Source organism: Phyllostomus hastatus, unplaced genomic scaffold (genome assembly GCF_019186645.2).
Source record: "Phyllostomus hastatus isolate PE091 unplaced genomic scaffold, TTU_PhHast_1.1 phas_scaffold_1674, whole genome shotgun sequence".
Lineage (NCBI taxonomy): Eukaryota > Metazoa > Chordata > Mammalia > Chiroptera > Phyllostomidae > Phyllostomus > Phyllostomus hastatus.
The window spans coordinates 14,941,205-14,964,073 of NW_025334011.1; the positions used below are offsets into that span (position 1 = coordinate 14,941,205).

The 22,869-nt window shown below is 34.2% G+C and overlaps 1 protein-coding gene across 1 annotated transcript in view; it reads left to right on the top strand.

The window, feature by feature from the left end:
• The window catches only part of ENKUR (enkurin, TRPC channel interacting protein), a 43,819-nt gene extending 25,657 nt beyond the window's left edge, over positions 1-18,162 (top strand). The window contains exons 2-5 of the mRNA XM_045858082.1: positions 738-883; positions 9,754-9,977; positions 13,259-13,405; positions 17,992-18,162. Coding sequence (XP_045714038.1) covers positions 738-883; positions 9,754-9,977; positions 13,259-13,405; positions 17,992-18,162 — 688 coding nt within the window. The remainder of the gene's footprint in view (positions 1-737; positions 884-9,753; positions 9,978-13,258; positions 13,406-17,991) is intronic.
• Positions 18,163-22,869: the final 4,707 nt, after the last annotated feature.

Consider the following 22,869-nt stretch of genomic DNA (forward strand, 5'->3'; position numbering starts at 1 on the left):
TATTCTCTAACCACAATAGAAAAATAATTAGAAATCAAAAAGACAGCTGAAAAATCCCAGAATATTCGGGGACTAAACAAAACATCTAAATAAGCTCCTAAGTCAACAAAGTTACCAGAAGGAAATTAAAAAGGTATTTTAAACTTAATGAAAATGAAAGCATTGTGTATCAAAATTTGTGGGATGCAGTTATCAACAATGCATAGAGAAAATTTTATAGCTTTAAATACTTCTAATAGGGAAGTATAAATATTTAAAGCCAGATATCTAAACTTACACCTTAGAAACTTAAAGAAGAAAAGCAAACTAAACCCAAAATGAGGAGAAATAGTAAAGATTAGTGCAGAAATTGAAATGGAGAATATGTAAACAGAGAAAATCAATTGAAAGCTGGTTCTTTGAGGAGAGCCCTATAACTCAATAAACCCCTACTCAGACTGATTAGAAAAAAGGAGGGTGGAGGAGGAGGAGAGAGAGAGAGATAGGTGAAATCACTATTGGTGCTTCAGATATTGAAAGAATAATAAGGAAATACTGTGGACATCTTTACCTGGGCACCTCTTTCTTAGGGCAAAACATCCTCAATCGAGCCTAAATGTGAGGAGGGCTCAGATAATTATGCTTTATGGCTGTCTCCAAATGAATTTAGAGTTTTATGAATTAGAAATGTATATCTTAATTTAAACTTTAAATAACTTTACTAGAAATATAAATGCTGCAACTTTTTATAATTTTAGGTATATATCAATTTTTAAGACAGCTATAAAGGAGGACATGCAAAAATCTAAAACTGCAATGAAAACTATGGGACCACCAAAAGTTGAAGTTCCTTCTCCAAAGGATTTCCTGAAGAAACATTCAAAGGAAAAAACTCTACCACCCAGTAGGTTTTATCACTCTTTTTAATATTAATAATGTTAACAGGTAATTTAACTAAAATTATTTTATTGTTTATAAATATCAAATATGCACAGATAATAGCAATGCTACCTCATATTAAACATAATTTCAGAGGCTAAAATAAAGTAGAAGAAAAGAATGTATAGACATAGAGAAAAGAGAATATTAATTTGCTCCCAAAATAGACTTTCTTTTTGGTAGTCAAGCACCTTGAACTACCTCTTAGGCCATCCAATAAAGCCCCACCTCCAGCACCACATACCCCTCAGTCCTAGTCATTAGCTATATGATTTCATTGACAATTATAAGAAGAGTTCTAAACCCCAATGGGCAGAGTCTCTTCCCCAAGAGATGAAAACTACAAGCATTATTATCAATTGTTAAAGCAATGACTGTGAGTTTGAATATGGGTTTAGATCTCCAAGACCTCTAAAACCATTAAAACAACAATTTGGATGCCTTAATGAACGAGTGGTAGACAGAGTCAGTTCTTGGACATGTTACATGTGGAGTCACACAGGGCCTTGTGCTTAGAAGGATCCCAAGCTTGGTTTAATGTTCTGCTTTTGCCATCTTGAAATTTTTGATAATTTTTAACGAAGGAGCACCACATTTTTATTTTGTACTGGGTCTCACAATTTGTGTAATTAATCATGGTCATAGAGTATATAGATATCAGGAAAGAATGCTATCAGAAAAATGGAGAGTGAATGAAAAGGGCAGCTTCTTCCTACCTTTGGTATGTCTTCACTATTGCTTTAGGACAAGAAAGATGAGAGGAAAAGGAGACTATCTCTTTTCAAAAGTTAACCTTTTTATGTCTTCTGGTGTCAAGCAAATAATACAACATCTCAAGCCCAGCTAGGGTGTACCTTTCGATAAAAGTGAAACTACTTCTCCTTATGTCCATGTGTTATGTCCCATAATCCTTTCTCATAACCCATATGCCATAACAAAAGATAAGAGGGCATTATCAGGAAAGATGGACAAGCAAGCCTGAAAATATACATTCATGCTTAAATTTGTGTATTTAAAATTTTATTTTGTATGTTCCTCAAGTGGAGTCTTGGTGTTTTGTGACCCACAACCACTTGAGAACACAAGAAAATGTTAAAATGGAACTAGATTTTTTCAATGCCTTAGGGCCAATGATATTACTTGGGTCCTCATATATTCTTCTCTAGGGTCAAGCATATTATATAAAACAACTACCAAACTATGTAGATCCTAAGTATAAAATAAAGAAAAAGGGAAGAATCCTATATATCCTCTTGTAAACATTATAAGGTAAATAAACATAAAATTTCATAGGCCTTAAGAATAATTAAGAGGTTCAATTTTTCATGAGATAAACTCAGTGAGATAAAGTTAAAGATAATATATCCCAAGGCTGCTGCCAATTTCTTTTTGAATATTCTGCCATTTTGAACATAATTTTGGAGACAGTAATTTGCTAGACACACTGAAAAAACTTGACAGATACATGAACATTTCTCTAAACTCAGCTGATAGGACAGACATCTGCATGACAACAAGGGTATGTTGGCTTTTCCATTTTCACATAGCCTGATAAAACCAAACCATTTGGCTCACAGATTTATTATCACTACCAACAAATAATTTGTGAAGAAATGTTAGCACCCCCTTTTTCACACCTCACCACATAGTCAACCCCTACTCCTGGGGTGAGAGACTAGATGATATTTAGATAAGTATAACATAAGGGAAAAGTGGGGGTAGGATTAAGGCACCATCAGCTGGACAACCACAAATAACCATGAGTTATAATTTACTCTACTTACTCACCCAAGAATGAATTATTAATCTTTATAAATAGTTTCCTCATTTTCTGAGAATTCAGTTTTACTTCTTACACAATACATTAATAAAGATATAGATTCTCTTATAGGAGTCATTTTCAAATTTATCCATGTGAATATCTAAAAAACAGATACCCCTTATTTTGTAGTCAAACAAATCATGCAGAGCTTATTTGGTTAGGTGTATGTGGTGGAAGAAAACTACTTGGGTTCCACAATAAGGTTTTATTCTGTGCTCCAACCTATATAGAATCTCCATAATATGAGTCACCTAAAATGGGGAAACAAACAAAGAACCTGCAATCAAAACAAATAGAAGAATCCCCAGTAAAAGAGCTAAATGAAATGGAGGCAAGCAAGCTATCAGACATATAATTCAAAAGAATGGTTATAAGGATGTCAAGGAACTCAGTGAAAACTACAGAGAACTGAGTGGTAACTACAACAGCATGAAAAAGGAAACAGAAACTATAAATAATAACCAGGAAGAAATGAAGAATACAATATCTGAAATAAAAAATACACTAGAAGGAATCACAAGAAGCCTGGATGAATCAGAGGACTGAATTATTCAGCTGAAAGACAAGGTAGAAAGAAATACCCAGATAAAGCAGCAGCATGAAAAAAAGGACTCAAAAAGTATGAGGATAGCTTAAGGGAACTTCAGGACAACATGAAATTCAAGAACATTTGAATCATAGGAACACCATCAGGAGAAGAAAAGGAGCAAGGGATAGAAAACTTGTTTGAAAAACTAATAACAGAAAACTTCCCTAATCTGGAGAGGGGAAAATCCATGAAAGTTCAGGAAACACACAGGATCCCAATCAAGATGAACCCAAAGAGACATACTCCAAGATACATCGTAATTAAAATGCCAACATTTAAAGAGAAAGACAGAATCTTAAAAGCAGCAAGAGAGAAACAGATAGCATCATACAAAGGAGCTCCAATAAGGCTAATAGCTTACTTCTCAACAGAAACACTACAAGCCAGAAAGGAATGGTAAGAAATATTACAAGTAATAAAAAGCAAAGCCTGCAAACAAGACTACTCTATGCAGCAAGGCTCTCAATTAAAATGGAAGGTGAAATAATGAGTTTCCCAGACAAAAGAAGACTAAAAGAATACACCTCCTCCAAACCAGCTTTGCAAGATATGTTAAAGAGATTGCTTTAAGAAGATGAAGAAAAAGAGTGAGAGAGAGAAAGGAACACAGGTACAAAGGGGAGAAATAGCAATGAATAAGTACCTATCAATAATAAACTTAAATATAAATGGATTAAGTGCTCCAATCAAAAGATATAGAGTAGCTAAATGGATAGAAAACATGACCCACACATATGCTGCCTACAAGAAACCCACCTCAAAACAGAAGACCTACACAAGCTGAAAGTGAATGGTTGGAAAAAGATATTCCAAACAAATGGACAGGGAAGAAAAGCTGGGGTTGCAATACTTATATCAGACAAAATAGACTTCCAAATAAAAGCCATAAAAAGACACCCAGAAAGACACTTCATAATACTCAAGGGAAGAATCCATTAAGAAGATGTAAACATTGTAAACATATATGCACCCAACATAGGAGCACCCAAATATATAAGGAAAATCTTGCAGGACTTCAAGAAAGATATAGACAGACACACTTATAGTAGGGGATTTTAACACCACACTGTCAACAATGAATAGATCTTTCAAACAAAAGGTCAACAAGGATATTGCAGCACTGAACAATGCCCAGATCAAATGAACTTAACTGATATATATAGAACCTTTCATTCCAAAGAAGCAAAATACACATTCTTTTCAAATGCAAATGGAGTATTTTCAAAGATAGACCACATGATAGGGCACACAACAATCCTCAACAAAATCAAGAAAATTTAAATTATATCAACTATTTTCTCAGATCACAAGGGCTTGAAAATAGAAACCAACTTCAAGGAAAAAAAAACAAAAAAACAATCAAATTCAATTCATGGAAATTGAATAGCATGCTATTAAACAATGGATGGGTTAATAATGAGATCAAGAAAGATATCAAAAAGTTTCTGGAAACCAATGAAAATGAATACACAACAGTCCAAAACTTATAGGACACAGTGAACGCAGCCCTAAGACAGAAGTTCATAGTAATACACCCAAAATACAAAAGATAGAAATATTTCAAGTAAACAGCCTAAACAAGAACTGGAGGTACAACAACAAATAAAGCCCAGGGTAAGTAGGAGGAAGGAAATAACCAAGATCAGAACAGAAATAATGACATAGAGACTAACAGAACAATTCAAAGGATAAATAAATCTTTGAAAAGATAAAGAGGACAAGTCTTTAATCAGACTCATCAAGAAAAAAAGAGAGAGGACCAAAATAAACAAAATCAGAAATGACAGAGGAGAGATTATAACTGACACCACAGATATACAAAGGATTGTAAGAAATTACTATGAACAACTACATGCCAAGAAATTTGAAAACCTGGGTGAAACAGAAAAATTTCTAGAAAAACATAAACTTCCAAAACTGAATTGAGAAGAGGCAGAAAGCCTGAACAGACTGAAAACAAATAGTGAAATTTAAGCAGTAAACAATAAACTCCTGGCACACAAAAGCCCTGTACTGGACAGTTTCATAGAAGAATTTTACAAAACACTTATGGAAGAACTAACCCATGTCTTTCTCAAACTATTCTAAAAAATCCAAGAAGAGGGAAGACTTCCAAGCTCTTTTTATGAGGCCAGCATCATCCTAATCCCCAAAACAGATAAAGACACAACAAAGAAAGAAAACTATAGGACAATATTGCTGATGAACATAGACACTAAAATACTCAATAAAATATTGACAAACTTCATCCAGCACTACATTAAAAAGATCATACACCATGATCAAGTGGGATTCTTCCCAGGGTTGCAAGGATGACACAATATTCACAAATCAATAAAATTAATAGATCACATGAACAATACGAAAGACAAAAATCACATGATCATATCCATAGATGTGGAAAAAGCATTTGGTAAGGTACAGCACCCATTTATGATAAAAACACTTAGCAAAGTGAGAGTAGAGGAAGCATATATCAACATAGTAAAGGCCATATACAAGAAACCTACAGCCAACATCCTCAATGGGCAAAAACTAAAAGCTTTCTCACTAAAATCAGGAACAAGACAAGAGTGTCCACTTTCACCACTCTTATTTGACACAGTCCTGGAAGTTCTAGCCACAGTGATCAGACAAGAAAAAGAAATAAAAGTCATCCAAATTGGAAAGGAGGAAATAAAACTGTCGTTTGCAGATGACATGATAATGTATATAGAAAACCCTATAGATTCCACCAAAAAACTACTCAACCTAATAAGGGAATTTGGCAAAGCAATGGGATACAAAGTCAATATTTAGACATTGAAGGCATTTTTATACACCAACAATGAAATATCAGAATCAGAAATTGGGGGGGAATCCCATTTCCTATAAACTATGTAAAATAAAGTACCTAGGAATAAACCTAACCAAGGAAATAAAAGACCTATACTCAGAAAACTACACAACACTGAAGAAAGAAATAAAGGAAGACACAAATAAATGGGAGCATATACCATGTCCATGGATTGGAAGAAATAACATCATCAAAATGTCCATACTACCCAAAGTAATCTATAGATTCAACGCAGTCCCTATCACAATACCAATGAAATATTTCACAGATATAGAACAAACATTTCAAAAATTTATATGGAACCATAAATGACCCCAAATAGCCTCAGCAATTTTTAGAAAGAAGAACAAAGTAGAAAGAATCATAATACCTGTTATCAAACTATATTAGAAGGCCACTGCAACTGAAACAGTCTGGTACTGGCATAAGAACAACACATAGATCAATGGAACAGAATAGAGATCCCAGAAATAAACCCATGTCTCTATGGTCAGTTAATATTCAACAAAGGGGTCAGGAGCATAAAATCGAGTAAAAATAGTGTCTTCAACAAATGGTTTTGGGAGATTTGGACACCTACATGCAAAAAATGAAACTCAAGATGGATAAAAGATTTAAGTATAAGTCATGACACCATAAAAGTCCTAGAAGAGAACATAAGCAGGAAAATTTCAGATGTTCCATGCAGCAATATTTTCACCAATTTTTTTCCCTAGAGCAAGGGACATAAAGAATAAACAAATGGGATTTCATCAAATTAAAAAGCTTCTGTATGGCTAAAGGAAACATCAGCATAATGAAAAGGGAACCAAATATATGAGAACATATATTTGCCAATGATACCTAGGACAAGGGTTTGAGCTCCAAAACATATAAAGAACTCACACAACTCCACATCAAGAAAACAAACAATCCAATTAAAAAATGGGCAAAGGACCTGAACAGACACTTTTCCAAGGAGGGCATACAGAGGGCCCAGAGACATATGAAAAGATACTCAGCATCACTATCCATCAGTGAGATACAAATTAAAGCCACAATGAGAAACCACTTCACACTAATCAGAATGGCCACCATAAACAAATCAATAAACAACAAGTCCTGGTAAGGGTGTGGAGAAAAGGGAACCTTAGTACACTGTTGGTGGGAATGCAGACTGGTGCAGTCACTTTGGAAAACAGTATGGAATTTCCTCAAAAAACTAAAAATGGAACTGCATTTTGACCCAGCAATACCACTGCTAGAATTAAATCCTAAGAATACTGAAACATCAGTTCAAAAGAACCTATGCACCCCAGTGTTCATAGCAGTGTTATTTACGGTAGCCAAATGCTCGAAACAGCTTAAGTACCCATCAATAAATCAGTGGATCCAAAAACTGTGGTACATTTACACAATGGAATACTACACAGCAGAAAGAAAGAAGGTATGTCCTGTCCTACCCTTGTCATGCCCTACCCTTCATGACAGCATGGATGGAACTGGAGAGCATTAAGCTATGTTAAATAAACCAGATAGTGAAAGACAAATACCACATGATCTCACCTATAAGTGGAACCTAATCAACAAAACAAACAAATGAGCAAAATAGAATCAGAGACATGGAATAAAGAACAAACTGACTAACCAGAGGGGTGGGGGGAGGGGGGATAATGGGAAAGAAAGTGAAGGGTCATCAACAAACATTTATAAAGGACCCATGGACAAACACAATGGTGGAGGGGGGAGGATTGAATGTGGCAGGTGACAGTGGATAGGGCAGGAAAGAGTAATGGAGGGAAAATAGGGACAAATGTAATTGAACAATAAAAAAAAGAAACTCCATAATTCAGTTTCTAACAGTGCTCATAACACCTCAGTAATTCTTTAAACAAGAAGAAGATATGATTTTTGTAGGTCAAAAACAGTAAACAATTTCACATATGGTTCAACTAAACATATACATTATAGTCTACATATTAGATTTTATTTTTTCTTCCCCCCACTATAATGTAAACTCCATGAGCACAGGAACTTTGTCTCTTTTCACTGCTGTAAATGCAGTTCCTAGAGCATTATTTGAGACATAGTAATTGCTCAGTGAAAATATATTGCATGAATTAATGAATAAATGAATATTCAAAACTGCTTTATAATGTTCCTGGGCATATAGATAGAACTAATATCAGAGGTGTATTAGTTTGCTGGGGCTCCTATAACAAAGTATCACAGACAGGGTCCCTTAAACAAATTTACTTTGTCACAATTCTGAGGGCTAGATCCAAGATCAAGGTGTTGTCAGGGTTGGTTTGTTCTAAGGCCTCTCTTCCCTAGTAGATGACAGTCTTTTTCCTCTCTCTTCACATGGTCTTCCTTCTGTGTTTGTCTTGGATTAGGACCCACCCTAATGACCTCATTTTAATTAAAGTACCTCTTTAAAGATCCTGTGTCCAAATACAGTCACATTCTGAAATAGTAAGGGTTAGGTCTTGAACATATGAATATTGGAGGAAGACAATTCAACCCATAACAAGAGGTTAATCCAGTCCACAGACTTTTAATAATATGTACAGGGCAGGGCAAAAGTAGGTTTACAGTTGTGAGTATGCAAAACTCTTTATTCTTGTATTGTTATTTATTAATTATAGTATTATTTATTTGTATTACAACTGTAAACCTACTTTTACCCCACTCTGTATTTTTTATAATAAAAATTATATGAACTCATAAAAAGCTCCAACAATGCAGAAATAAAGTCAAATTTCCTAATATGATGGGATTAAGATTCAAGTAATGTTTTTCAAGACAGTTGTGGCCTTTAGCTCTTGGAAATAAATTGTAATTTTTTTACATTTTAATATTTTTACAAACCATTTAATTTGGCTCTATCAAAATAGATTAATTGGAATATTCAAGTTAAACAGACTATATGAAAATGGACCGTTTCTCCTGCTGCTAAGGAAAAGAATTTTGTATAGAGAAGTAAAATAATTGTGGAGAGCAGTATTTTTAGGAAGTAAGATACAATCAGAGTGGAGTGATATTGGAAACTTCACTTATATTGGTAATGTTTTATTTGTTAAGCTGCATGTTGAATACATAGTTATTATATGATTTTTATGGCTTATAATAATAGTAGTTCAATAAAAAAATCCATAAGCTCTTGGACTTTCTATACATCAAGTTTTTTAAATTTACATGTGGTTTTACAGTAACTTTCTTCTGAAGAAGCAATTGTTAGTAATATTAACAGTACTCAAAAAAGTTTTAAGTTTTTAAAAAATTTTTTCAATGGGAAAGTTAAACTTTTATTATTGAAATCTTTGTAAGAAAATATTTTCACAATAGCTAGTCAAAATATATCAGTTATCAAGCCTATGATTTGGGGTGTTTATCTTCTTCCCTTAGATTTTTTGTACTGTTCTTCGATGGATTATATTGCACTTGATTTTTTGCACTTATGATTACTGATTTTTACCTTAAACATTTGACTATATTTTTAATTAAAACTTCAGTAGTCTAGTATTCTAAAATATTTGGATGTTATAGATAGCAGTGGATACCAATGTTTATGGTTTAATATTAAGAAGAAAATGCTGTGCTTAACAGAAAAAAAGTTTGATCGGACTGAGCCCAAAAAGCCTCCTGTGCCATTGAGGACTGATCACCCAGTCATGGGAGTACAGAGTGAAAAAAATTTTGTCAGTTCAAATGCAGCAGATGTCATTATGGGAGTGGCTAAAAAGCCTAAGCCAATTTATGTTGACAAAAGAACTGGAGACAAGCATGATCTTGAAACTTCTGGACTAGTTCCAAAGTACATCAATAAAAAGGTAATGTTGTGATATATTAATTTTGGAACTAAAATTCAAATAGTTCAAATATAGTGCTCATAATGATTGTCTATATTATCATTAGTAGTGTTCTCACTAGACTAATTACCTAGATTGCCAATTCTTATTCTGCTGAAGTTTGTGTTCGTTGCAAATTGAATGTACTGAAATTTTAAATATATTTAATACTTATAACATTCTTTAAAAGATATTAATTTTAGGAGAGGTGGATAAATCATTAAAAGCACAGTGGTTACTATAAATCTAGAAGGAATAACCTTTTAGAAGATCCTAAGATTTAGTCACTAGGTTTCAGTGTCTTGGTAGCACAATAAGAGAAATAAATTTAGAGCCATCCATTCTATCAGAGTAGTATAACTAATTCACATTGTTATTTCAACCTGAATATATTCAGTTGTTAGTTTGAAGTAGAGCAGGCCTTGAAAGTACTGAACAACAATCTACTCCTTTTGGGGTTTTCATTTGTATTTGAAAAGGCACTAATAAGATAAACATATCATTTCATTGGTGAAAATTATAGAAGCTTGGGTTTCATTATTTAAATATAAAGATCTTTAAAATTTTTAAAACTTACCAGAAAACATTTTATAAAAAAAACATTTTACTTTGTATACTTGTAGAGCATAGAAGTACTTGAAACACATATAGTGAAATATGAGTACAAAACCTTAAAGAACAATAATGCATAATAATAAGGTGTGGCAAAATTAGAAAGGAAGAAAAAAAGAAATAAAATTGTATTAATGATGTATGAGGGACTTGCGTTGAGGTAGTCCAGTGATCTGCTGTGAGAAATCAAAACAGGAACCTCACGGCTGTTGTCAGAGAACACTGCTTATTCCGTGGGCTGAAACACCTTGGGAAGACTTTAGGAGAAGTCTGGGAGTTGGCAGCACCTGCTGATTAAGTTCTTTCAGGCTTCTCTGGATACTTCCTCCTTCTCTGGCCCCTGGAGACTGCTTACATCCCTTATCCCATAAGGTGTAGAAGAGCAGAAATTTCACTCTGCTGGCTCTTAAAAGCTATTTTCAGTCTATTGTTTACCCACCATCATGTAAAACTCTTATCTGATAGTCATACTGCCTGCCAATAGCCACACAGTCTGCCCCTCCTTCTGGTTGCCTTCTGCCTAAGCTGTCCACTTCAATGTACTTACTGCCTTAAACAGAAAATTGAACTAAAAATACATTACAGAGACAGGAAAATATTAAGTATGTGTACCTGTGCTTCTCTATCAAGTCGTACAAACACTACAGTATTACTGTCCCCTTGCTGTTGCTGGCTAAGCAATCAGAGCTCATGAAAGACTTTATTCAACTTTCCGCTTGTCAGAGTTAAGTTTTTTTAAAAAAAATCTATTATTGATCAGTGAGGTAGTAAGTTTTTTAAGGGCAATATCATTTTTTAAAAATGAGTAAACCTCATGTTTATTTCCAAATAAAATATTATATGCCCATTTGTGCCATGAGAAACAATTTGTGAAAACAAACTGAAGCATGAATGATTGTCTGAGTTATATAACAACAGTAATGACATCATTTCAAATTCTAACTCTGCCATTTACTTAACTCTGTGATCTTTAGTTATTAGGTTTATCACAGGGTTGGAGTGAGAATTAAGTGATGTAAAATATATTAATCACTTGGTATAATACCTGGCACCTAATAAAAATTCAATAAAGAATAGATATAATATATGCAATTATTAATATCAATAGTATGCATTACCCTTCAATGATCCAACACCTGCAAATATTTCAGATCACTGAAGCTTTTACCCGTTTGTGAAATTGTTCTTTTTCCTAAAATGTATCATGTTATTCTTTTTATTTAACAGGGTATGCCAAATATAATTTAATCTTTTGTCATAACACTAAATCATTATGACGAACATCAGTAATTGCACTGAGCTGCAATGAGGTGTTGCCCTCAGTGTTTCCTAGGATGGACTGGACTGTTTGCCAATGCACTGACTAACTGGAATACTGAGCTCTTAGTGTTTATTTATAGAGTGCTTTGTAGCTTCCCAGGACACATTCACAGCTGGGATTTCTATCCCTTGTTCAGGCAGGATGGGTTAAATTATGTTGTGGTAACAAATAACTCCCACATTTCAGTAACTAAAAGCAACTGTTATTGTTTGCTTGTGCCACATGTCCACTGAGAACTGTTGGAAGCTCTACTTCCTGTCCTCATTTTATGACCCAGGCAACCCAAAACATCTCCCATCACTATACCGGACAGAAAAAGAATATGGCAAGTCATCCATTAATTCTTAAGGCTTCTACCCAAAAGGTAGAGAGGTCACTTCCACTTACATTGGGCAAATCAGGTAACATAGCTACATCTTACTTAAAGGGCAAAAGGATAGTATTCTCCTACCAAGTGCTCAAGAACCAGAATACTTGTGAATATTTTGGATGACCACCACCTCTCTCAACAGCTGCTTCCTGAGAGAGGTCTTCCCTGACCTTGTTATTTATCTAAAATAGCTCCTATTACTTTCTCTCTCCTCACTGACTTTTATTTTACCTTGGAATATATATATATATATATATTATTTTATACCCTATTTTGGTTGAGTTTCTCTCACATTCCATAAGGACAGAAACTGTCTTTCTTATTCACTAATATACCTAGCACCAAGTACAAATAACTTTTTGAAGAATAAATAAGGAGTAGTTCTGGGTCTCAACACAGATATCTACTGCATATATTCACTAAACTGAAAGAATCATAGCTGATCACTTTACCATCAGTCCTTGTAAGCAGCATTTTTGCATTTCCTCAAACACTTAGGGTACCAAGTCAATGTTCTCTTAAAGCAGATGTGCTTTCTATCTTTTGAGAATTTGTTTTTATAATGCCTTGGAAGTATGTGTCTTCTTTTATTTAACAAGACCTTGCAAAAGAGACCTCAAGATATTTAAGATATTTCAAAGTAAAAGCTGAAGCAGAAGTAAAGAAAAGCTAGTTCTTAGAGGTAAAATAAGGGCTGAGTTATCAGCCAAGAGCAGGCACTTGAAAGATTCAGAATGGGGAAAACAACCTGCCACAAATAACAGCTCAAGTGGTTTTAAAACAGAGTCAACTGGTTCCCAATGGGGAAAAAGTTGACTGAATTTTGTCATTTTGAAGTGTTTTAAGTAAAGACTTTAAGTCTGTACCATTTCTTTTTCTCCCAGTTAATGGTTGGTATATACATGTGTATTAGAGTGCATTCAGGTTATTGATTTTTTTTTCCTGAAAAATCCTTGTAAGGATTATGGTGTCACGCCTGAATATATATGTAAGCGAAATGAGGAAATAAAAAATGCCCAGGAAGAATATGATAACTACATCCAGGAAAACCTCAGGAAAGCAGCTATGAAAAGGCTCTCTGATGAAGAAAGGGAAGCGGTGCTGGAGGTAAGTGTTCTGTAATTTCTAACCCTAGGAAATTCTTTAGAACACCTCTGAAAGAAAGGTCTGCCATCCATGATTAGTAAAGCTAGCACTTTGACTCTGCAACCTGATGACTTTCTTTTGGTTATGGTGACAACTACATGCAGCAAAGGTGACTCTTTGGGGAAAACACAAGTTGTAATGTGGGGATTATTATTTATTTCCAGTTTGGTGAGCTTCTATGTTTTCCTGAAGTAGTGTTGTAAGGAAGCCCACCTTCTCCTTCAACAAACATGCATAAATAAAGCAAAAAAAAAGGCATTTTTATTTTCATTCTCATGTCCTTGCATTTAAAAAGAAATAATACCCATAAAATAGATATTTTTCACTAGATGGAGCTCTAGAATAATTGAAACTGTCCCTAGACCAACATTGTTTTTTCTTTCCTATAAGCCAATGTTCAAGTTTTAAAGTATTCAGGTGTCCAATTTTACATGTATTTTCTTTATTTTTAATAAAATAAACTTAAAGATAATATTTTCATTGAATGTTGTGCAAAATTTTATCTGAAGCATTTAAAATATTGGGGATATGAGCAGGATTGTATTTATTAAGTACCCACTTGTACTCTTTTACTGTCATATGATCTCATAGAAATAAAAGTTGTGTTTGTTATTTTTGAAAGCTTTCTACAGAGCCATTTCTAGTGACCTTTTTAAAACAGAAAATCTTGTTTTCTTACTATATTAATTTGTGTTGAAAAATTGATTTATATGTTATAAATTCTTAATGTTTATTAGTGCTATAATATTCATCAATAAACATTTTTTAAATGCCTGTTTCACATAAAGTATCATGCTAAGTCCCAAGGATATTAAGAAGGGCATAAGAAAATTTCTGCTGTAGGAATGTTGTAATTTAATTGATGATTAAATTAAATTGCATGTCTGTACAGACCCTAAGTTTTATAAGGTTCCAAGGCACAAGTATCCACTGTAGGATATAGTTAGGTCATTAGCTGGGCCTTAAACTACACAGTAAGACGGGATCCAAGGACTGGCCCAAGGGCAGAGGCTGTACTGTGTCTCTTTGTTGACAGCAGTTTCCCCAGTGCCTAACCCCCTGCCCAGAATAAAAACAGGTGTTTAATAATGGTATCCTGGAAAGAAGAAAGAATGACATGCTGGCAGGTGACTGGCAGAACTGACTTGAGGCTTTCATATCATTTTTAGGAAGAGCCCTACTCTTTGGTCCATTCTTATTCTCACTCTCTCATTTGGATTCTACCATTTTTGGAAAGTACATGCTTTTGTAAAAGCCAGAATTTTATATCTAAATGATGCTGAGAAATAAGGAAAAAGAGCTTCCCTCAGAAGGAAAAGGCTCTTCCCTCATATACCTTTTTGCTATAATAGATAAACTGCCCTTACTTTCTAATCTACACACTACAGAGTTTCTTTGCATGCCCTTTGATGTGACACTAGCAGATCCTCCACCATTGCCTTATTAGCCAGGTAGTGTGGTAGTGGAGCCACCCTGCTAACAAGACCACTAGTTATGTTCCTGAGAAGCCCTGAACCATGCTTCCCTTTCTGGTTAAGCATTACCTATAGTTCTAAAACAATATGGTTGTGTATCTCTGAGCAGGCTACATTCTTCTGCTCATTCTTTATAAAATAACAGTACTTTCTACTTGGAAGGGATCATCTGATCTAATGATTCCAAACTCATTTTCAGATAAGAATATAACATGCAAATATGTTAAGGAGGCTCATTTGTTCATTCATCCATGGATTCATTTATTAAACATCACTGTATTCCAGGCACAGTCCCAGCCTGGAGGACACTATAGTGAGCAAAACAAATGCAGTCCTTAGCTGAAGAGGTACTAAAACCCACATCAGCTGATTCCCTGGCCAGTATTTTCCACTGCATTATATATGTCCATAGGAAGTAACCAGAGGAAGCTCTATCAGTCAGGGCTGAAGCAGGAAATAGTAGGCACACCCAGCTGGGACTCTGAAGAGAGTTTTGAAGGAACTATTTGCAGATATGAAGCAGGGCTAAGGAAACCAACAAGGAACACTGAGGAACCCAGGACTAATGACAGTGGGAAGCCGCAGCTATCTGAAGCTTGAAGAGTAGGGCAAGAAACCGTCATACCAGAGCCCAGTGAGAACTGGATCCTAGAAGACCAGCCACCTGACAGGCATTGCCACAGATGGATAAACCAGAACTAGGATCAGGTAACATCAAGAGAGAAGGGAAAGGAAGGTACCAACCTCTCTATCCCATCAGTGGGGCCTTTGGCTGAACTCAGGCAGAAGCCAGAGGACAAAAGTGCTGGGGGGTGGAGTGTAGTCCACAAAAATCAACCCACCGCACTTCACTCCTAGTCACAGTGAAGGACAAGAGGGTGAAGAATGGATGGGGTGGGGCAGATACAAAAGAAGCATGAAGCTGGATGAAGGTACTGTTTTATGACTGCTTCTCCTCATTTGAAGTTTTTCCAAAATTAACAATCTTGTTTCAGCATAAAAATAGAAGTGAGAAAAATTCAGAAATAAAAATAAGGGAAAATCACTATTGCTCCAATGGATAAGAGATTTTTTCAGTTAAGATAACGAAAGTCTTAAAAAACAGCAAAGAGGTTATTTTAATATAATATGAAACACTACTTACATTTAATTCCCATTCCTGGCTATTGACTTTGATCCAAACGTCATTGTACACACTGGAAGATAAAGCAAACTATGTTTTAAAAAGAAATACAGAGAAAAAATGTAGCTGCTGTGACCACAAGTAATATGGAAATATGACACAACTAAAAAATTAATAAAGTATAAAAATTTAAAAATATATCACCCAACAAGAAATGAAAAAGCTTTGATATTTGAAGTGTATACATTTTCTTTTGCAATAGGCACCCCTGTGGAGCACTGTGGAAACATATTTCCTATTAAACAATGAAGGATGATGGAATCATAGAATTTTTATGAGAATTTCTTTTAGGAATATATCTTGTTTACTATTAAGAACTATGTTAAACCATCCCACTCTTAAAAACTTAAACTGTCCACTTTTCCTTCTGTCATTCTCCTTTCCCAAAGCCTCCATATAATCTCATTCAAGGGTTCAAAATTTGTTATTCTTTTTTTCAACCAACCTATTCTATATAACATGCCATATCCTATAATTATTTTTACTTAAGCATAGCACAAGTCACTGAAATTTTATTGTCCCTGGAAAGTTTCTACAAGATCAGATTTTTACTATAAGGCTTTATTGTGAAGGCATTATTACCATATATAAGACACTTTTAACCTTTTTCTAAACCTAAATGTTTAGCCATGATTTTCAAGGACCATATTGCCATGGTGATATTTTCATTGTACTTTCAGTTTTACATTTTCTTTGTAAAAAAAAGTGATTTGAGTATCCATAGTGAATAAAAGAAAGTGTTAATTTACAAACTTTCATTGCATGAATTCAATTAGTGGTTTAATACCATTTTGTCAGTGGGGCTTTTAGTGCACTGTGATAAGAAATTGTAACTGTGCAGAGATAGAAATAACTTTTATTTCTCCTAAGAGATCCCTAGTGTTGAATTTGTTGCTTACTGAGAATATAAAAAATTAACTGCATTATTAAATTAGCATGTGTGTTATGTTTAATGACATTTCAGTCATTTCTAGAATACATTAATGGGAAGTAGAGATCCCTTGGCTCTATGGAGGAAGAATTCCAATATATTGAAAGAGATATAAAAGATAATCTCTTGTGAAACTGAATTTTGGCATTTTGTACAATTCCATTTAGTCAGGTCTAAGAAAATATGGCCATGCAAGTCAGAATCAAGTCTTTTGATGTGATTTCTCTGTTGAAGAATGGGGATGATGGTTTGAAAAGAAAATCCTAAAAAAATATTTTTTTAATTTTCATAAGAAATAATTTTCTGGCCATGACTGGTGTGGCTCAGTTGGTTGGACATCATCCTGCAAACCAAAAGTTTGAGGGTTCAGATCCCAGGCAGGTCACACGCCTAGGCTGAGGTTTCAGTCCCTGGGTAGGGCACATATGAGTGGCAACCAATTGATGTTTCTCTCTCACACTGATGTTTCTCTCTGTCTCTTTCTCCCTCCCTTCCCCTCTCTATCAAATCAATAAGCATGTCCTCAGGTGAAGATAAAAAAATAAGAAGAAATTTTTTAAAAGAAATAATTTTCTGTTCAAAAATGTTTTTTGCCTCACCATCTCAATTCTAAGTTATTGTTTTTACCAAAACATTTGTTGTGTGCTGAGTTTCATACTACTCATAACTCGGCATATGAATATTTGATGGTAAAAGCAAGTACAATAACCTTAAAAACAGAGCAAATAAATACTCCCAATGGGAACTGAGCACACAATCAGGACAGGGTTTGACCTTTGCACAGCATTTGTTGTTACTGTGGCCAAGTACTTGATAAATACATATCATTTTAAAAGTCCTCTTTGTCCATTTTTTAACCTGTTTACATTTTTCTTACTAGTACAGTTTTCTTCACTATTTATAATTTACTTTCCTTTTAAAGTTTACTTTAGTATTTAGTTTTCTTTACCATTTGCAGGGGCTGAAAAAGAACTGGGAAGAGGTGCATAAGGAGTTCCAGTCCCTCTCGGTCTTTGATTCCATGCCAAAGAAAACCCGCAAGCAGAAGCTGGAAGAAAAAATGAAGCAACTGGAACATGACATTGGTGTTATAGAAAAGCACAAAATTATTTATATTGCCAATAAATAATAATGTAATTTTAATATAGGAAAAAACATGGAAAACCTACAAATGAAACTAAGTCTTTCAAGGGAAAAAATACTATGAAAAGAATAAAAATAGTCTTCACCGAGTGCTTAAGCAATGTTTAAAGAATAATTGGATTTTTTCCTTATACAAGATAATTTTCTTTTACCAATTTAAGGTTTTCCATGTATGCACTAATTAAACAATGATGTTATCTGTTACAGTTCTAGAGTGTATTATTATTATGTACTTGTTTCACATAAACATTAATTTCTGAGCCCTGAAAAATAAAGTCAGTACATAGTATTCACATTTTTCTATACTCCATGATTCAAGGAACACAACATTAAAAACTGTTGAGTATTTTGAATAGAAATAGTGGCATATGCCTTCTTTACTACACTAAAGTATTTTCAGAGCTCCACAAACTTAACAACATATATTCTCTGGTAACTCTGTCATTTTCAGCTATTTCCCACTATACGTATTTTCAATATCCACAATGTTATTTATGCTGGAAGGCTTCTATTTGGAGGAAGAACTATTAAGAAGGTAACATAAAATCAAGGAAACAACTTATAAAATGCATCATTAAAAAGAAAAGCCTCCTTCCTGACATCAAACTTTAAAAAACTTTACTACTATATGTATTTCACTAAAATAGGATGCTACTTTTTCTTTTTGGTTCTTCCAATCTATGAACATGGGATATATTTGTCATCTTTAATTTTTTCATCAATGTTTTGCAGTTTTCATTGTACAAATCTTTCACCTCCTTGGTTAAGTTAATTTCTAAGTATATTTGATGCTGTTCTAAGTAGAATTATTTTGTGATTTTTCTTTTCAGATTGTTCATTGTTAGTGCACAAGAATTGCAACTGCTTTTTGTACGTTGACTTTGTATCCTGCTACTTTGCTGAATTCATGTATTAGTTCTAACAGATATCTTTGTGTGTGTGTGTGGAATCTTTAAGGGTTTTCTACATATAAGTTTATACAATTTGCAGGCAGCTAATTTTACATTTTCCTTTCTCATTTGGATGCATTTTATTTATTTTTCTTAACTAATTAATCTGGCTAGAATTTCCAGTACTATGTTGAATAGAAGTGATAAAAGTAGGCATTCTTGTCATTCCTGAAAGAGCTGTCAGTCTTTCACCATTTAGTATAATGTTTGCTGTGGGGTTTTAATGTATGGATTTTATTATGTTGAGATAATTTCTTTCTATTCATAATTTTGTGTGTGTGTGTGTGTGTGTGTGTTTAATCATGAAAGGTGCTGTAAACATCAGTTTTGAAACTAAGAAATATCTTTCACCTGAATGATCAATGCATTCTCTCCTAGTTGTCAAGCTATCAAGTTATGTGGGAAGACAAATAATGACCAAAAGGGTATCTTAGCTAGAACAGAGTCAAAAAAAAAAAGAAATTTAGTTTGTAAAAATTTGTTCAGCTAACAGAGCTCATTCATTGTCATTCAACAAATACTGTCTATTACTTGCTAGGAACTGTTGTGATTGCTGGACAGAAAAGTGAAATAGCTATGTTGGAAGACAGAAATAATCACACAAATTCATTTATAATTATAAATTGAAATTAGTAATTTGAAAGAAAAAATAGAAAGTTATATAGGAGAAGATCAAGGAATTATTTAATTAGATTTTATAGTTAAGGAGATGCTTTTCTGAGGATGCCTTTATGAGATCTGATATTTAAAAACATACTAAAGAATTAGCAGAAGTTGGGAGAGATGAGGAAATAAGGGTTGTGGAGGGAAAAGAATTCCAAGCAAAAAGAATAAAATATCTGAAGGATCTCAGGCTGGAAACCCTCAATCCATAGGGGAAAGGCAGCCATTGGGGCTGGATTGGGTTTAGAGAAGGGAAAAGCTACAAGCTGAAGCTGAAGAGGGAAGCAAGGGGTCATTGAGGTGTTTTAAGCAGGGTGCAACTGATATTTTTAAATGCTCACTTGTCACATAGATTGTAGTGAAAGAATGAATGCATGGGGGAGACTATCATAATCTTCCAGGTAAAAAAGTGATTGGCATAGACCAAGGCTGTGGTAGTTAAGACACAGAGTAGCTGTTGGCTTCATGAAATATTTAAGAAGTAAAAATGTAATTTGGTGATAGATTGAAAAGAGAAGAAGGGAGAGGTTTCAAGATGACAACCAAATTTCTAATTTGAGCAACTCAGCAGTGGAGGTGCCATTTTCTGACCTGGAGAAACTTAAAGGAGGAGCAGATTGGAAAAGGTTACCATGAAGAGCAAGAACACAATTTTAGACATGTATGTATGTCAATGTTGTGGCATATAATTGGAAATTTAGATCAGATAGATACATGATGATAGAAGATGATAGATAGATAGATAGATGATAGATGATAGATAATAGATTATGGGTGATAAATATTTCAGTCAGAAAAGAGATCTGGGGTAGGTCAATGAATGTGGGAATTCAACAGCGTAAATGAGATCACCTTGAGACTTGTATTGAGTGAGAAGACAATGAATGAGGTCTCACCAAATCTTTCATTTAGAAGTCAGATGGGAGAGCAGGAAGGAGAAAGTAGATGGAAGAGTGCCCTGAGAGGTCAGAAGAAAACCAGGAAGCCAAGAAAATTCAAGAAAGGAGTACCTTTTCTCTAAGGTAGAACCTTGACAATTGGAATGAACTTCTCAACACTTTGGCTGAGCCTTCTTCTCCCCTGCTCTGAGCTGGCTACAGATCAACTTCTACATTGACTCCCCTGCTCCTGTTTTTATTTCCAGTCCAAACTCTTCTGTTGAAATTCTTTTTATCTTTCTCAATACATTGTTGTCACTGGCCAATGTCACAACATTAGCATGTGATTTAATGTGTCTATTAATACAACCCACATGAACACAATTTGACCACCAAAGTGAAAGAAGCTTTTCAACAGCTCAAGAAAAAATTTCAGCAGTTAAGGAGGCCAATGCTGATTAATATCATAATTAACTCTTAAGCAAGTAATTTAATTTCATTTTCAAGTTCTTAGTAACCTGCAGAATGTGATTTATTCATAAACACTGGTTACTACAAATAGACAATCATAGATAAGGGACAAAAGAATAAAATCACTTTCCTGGAGGGTTTGTTTCTTTCTGCCGAAAGGTGCAATAGTGAAAAAAATTAGTGGATTTGACTCTGACAGTAAGTTATGTGATTTTTGGGAAATCACTTACTGTCCTTCAACCTTAGTTTCATCTGTTAAAAAAAAAACTGACCTAGATTTTGTTCAACCCTCCTTTAAGTTCTAATGATGTAGCACTATAAAACTATATGACTATTTTCAACTTAGTTCAAGCAAAAGTTTGGTCTTCTAACTGATCAGAATGCAGATAAGTGCTAGAGTAGAGGATCTAGAGCCAAAGATTTGTACCAACCCTCATCAGACCAACCCACCATTTGACATACTGGAAAGAATGTTAAGTAGAGTAAAAACCATCACTAGTTTTCAGATCTTTTTAGATGAAAACTTTCTTAATTATAGTCATTTGAGGTTTTTAACCACAGGGTGCTCTTCACTGTAAGGATTTTAAATAGATGGTCTCTTTAGGAAATTAGTGCTGAAAGAAAAAAGGAAGGGAGAGCAGGAGAGAAGAAAGATGGAGAGAAGGACAGGAGGAGAAAATTTTTAAAAGAAATGGGATATCTTTTAGCTGGAAAGAGTGATTCTAGTCACAGAAGAACATTTTCTCTGGTCATGCCCAGCCTCTGTGCTCTTTGAAAATATCTCTGATTAAAAAATAAATCTTACCTTTATAATAAAAAAAATTGTTTCATTCATTGCTGAATGAGGACTGGGGTGGCAGCATTTTTTTCTTCACATATAATGTGCTTGATGAGAAAGAACTGAAATTAACAATAGACTAAGTTAATGCTAATTATCCCTGAAAACTGAAGATAATGTTTCACAGGATTGGTGGGAAAAGGCCATATACATATAAATTTTAAACTGCACATGCAGATATGACTTTTAGATGCAGACTTTTTATTGTAAAGGATACTACTTCTATAGGAAATAAGATTGGATGGTGATATATATTTTTGACTGCCTTAATTTAGGCACACAAATGAGTGTTGTCTATGGAACAAGGATATACACTTAGCTAAATGATGTTGCTGATGTGAAAAATATCTGTGGAATTCTTATGGAATAAAAGTATCCACCCCACCCTAAACCTCTTCCACCAAGTTCTCCTTTCCTGAGACTGCCAATGTTATAAATTTTTATGTAGCTTTCAGAAATGTTTTGTAAAAGCAATGAATATATATGTTCTCACAAAAATATACATAATTATATATACATATATTTCACTTTTTAAAAACTCAAATGACAGCATGCAATAACACTGGCCTTTCTCAGTTAATAATCTCATGGAGCTCATTTTTATCAAAACATAATGTTCATTCTTTTTTTGTGGATGCACAGTATTAAATTGTTCATATATTTCACCAGTGTCCTATTGACGCGCATTTAAGTTACTTCATTTAAGTTGTTTTCAATATTTGTTATTCAAAGCAATGCCACAGTAACTCTGAACATTCATCACTTCACACATTTGGTTATATCTGTAGGAAATCATTCCCAGGAGAAAAATAACTAGGTCAAAAGATATACATGGGGAAAAAGCTCCAGAAAAGGACTTCCAGCCAAGATGGAGTCATGGGTAGACACACTGT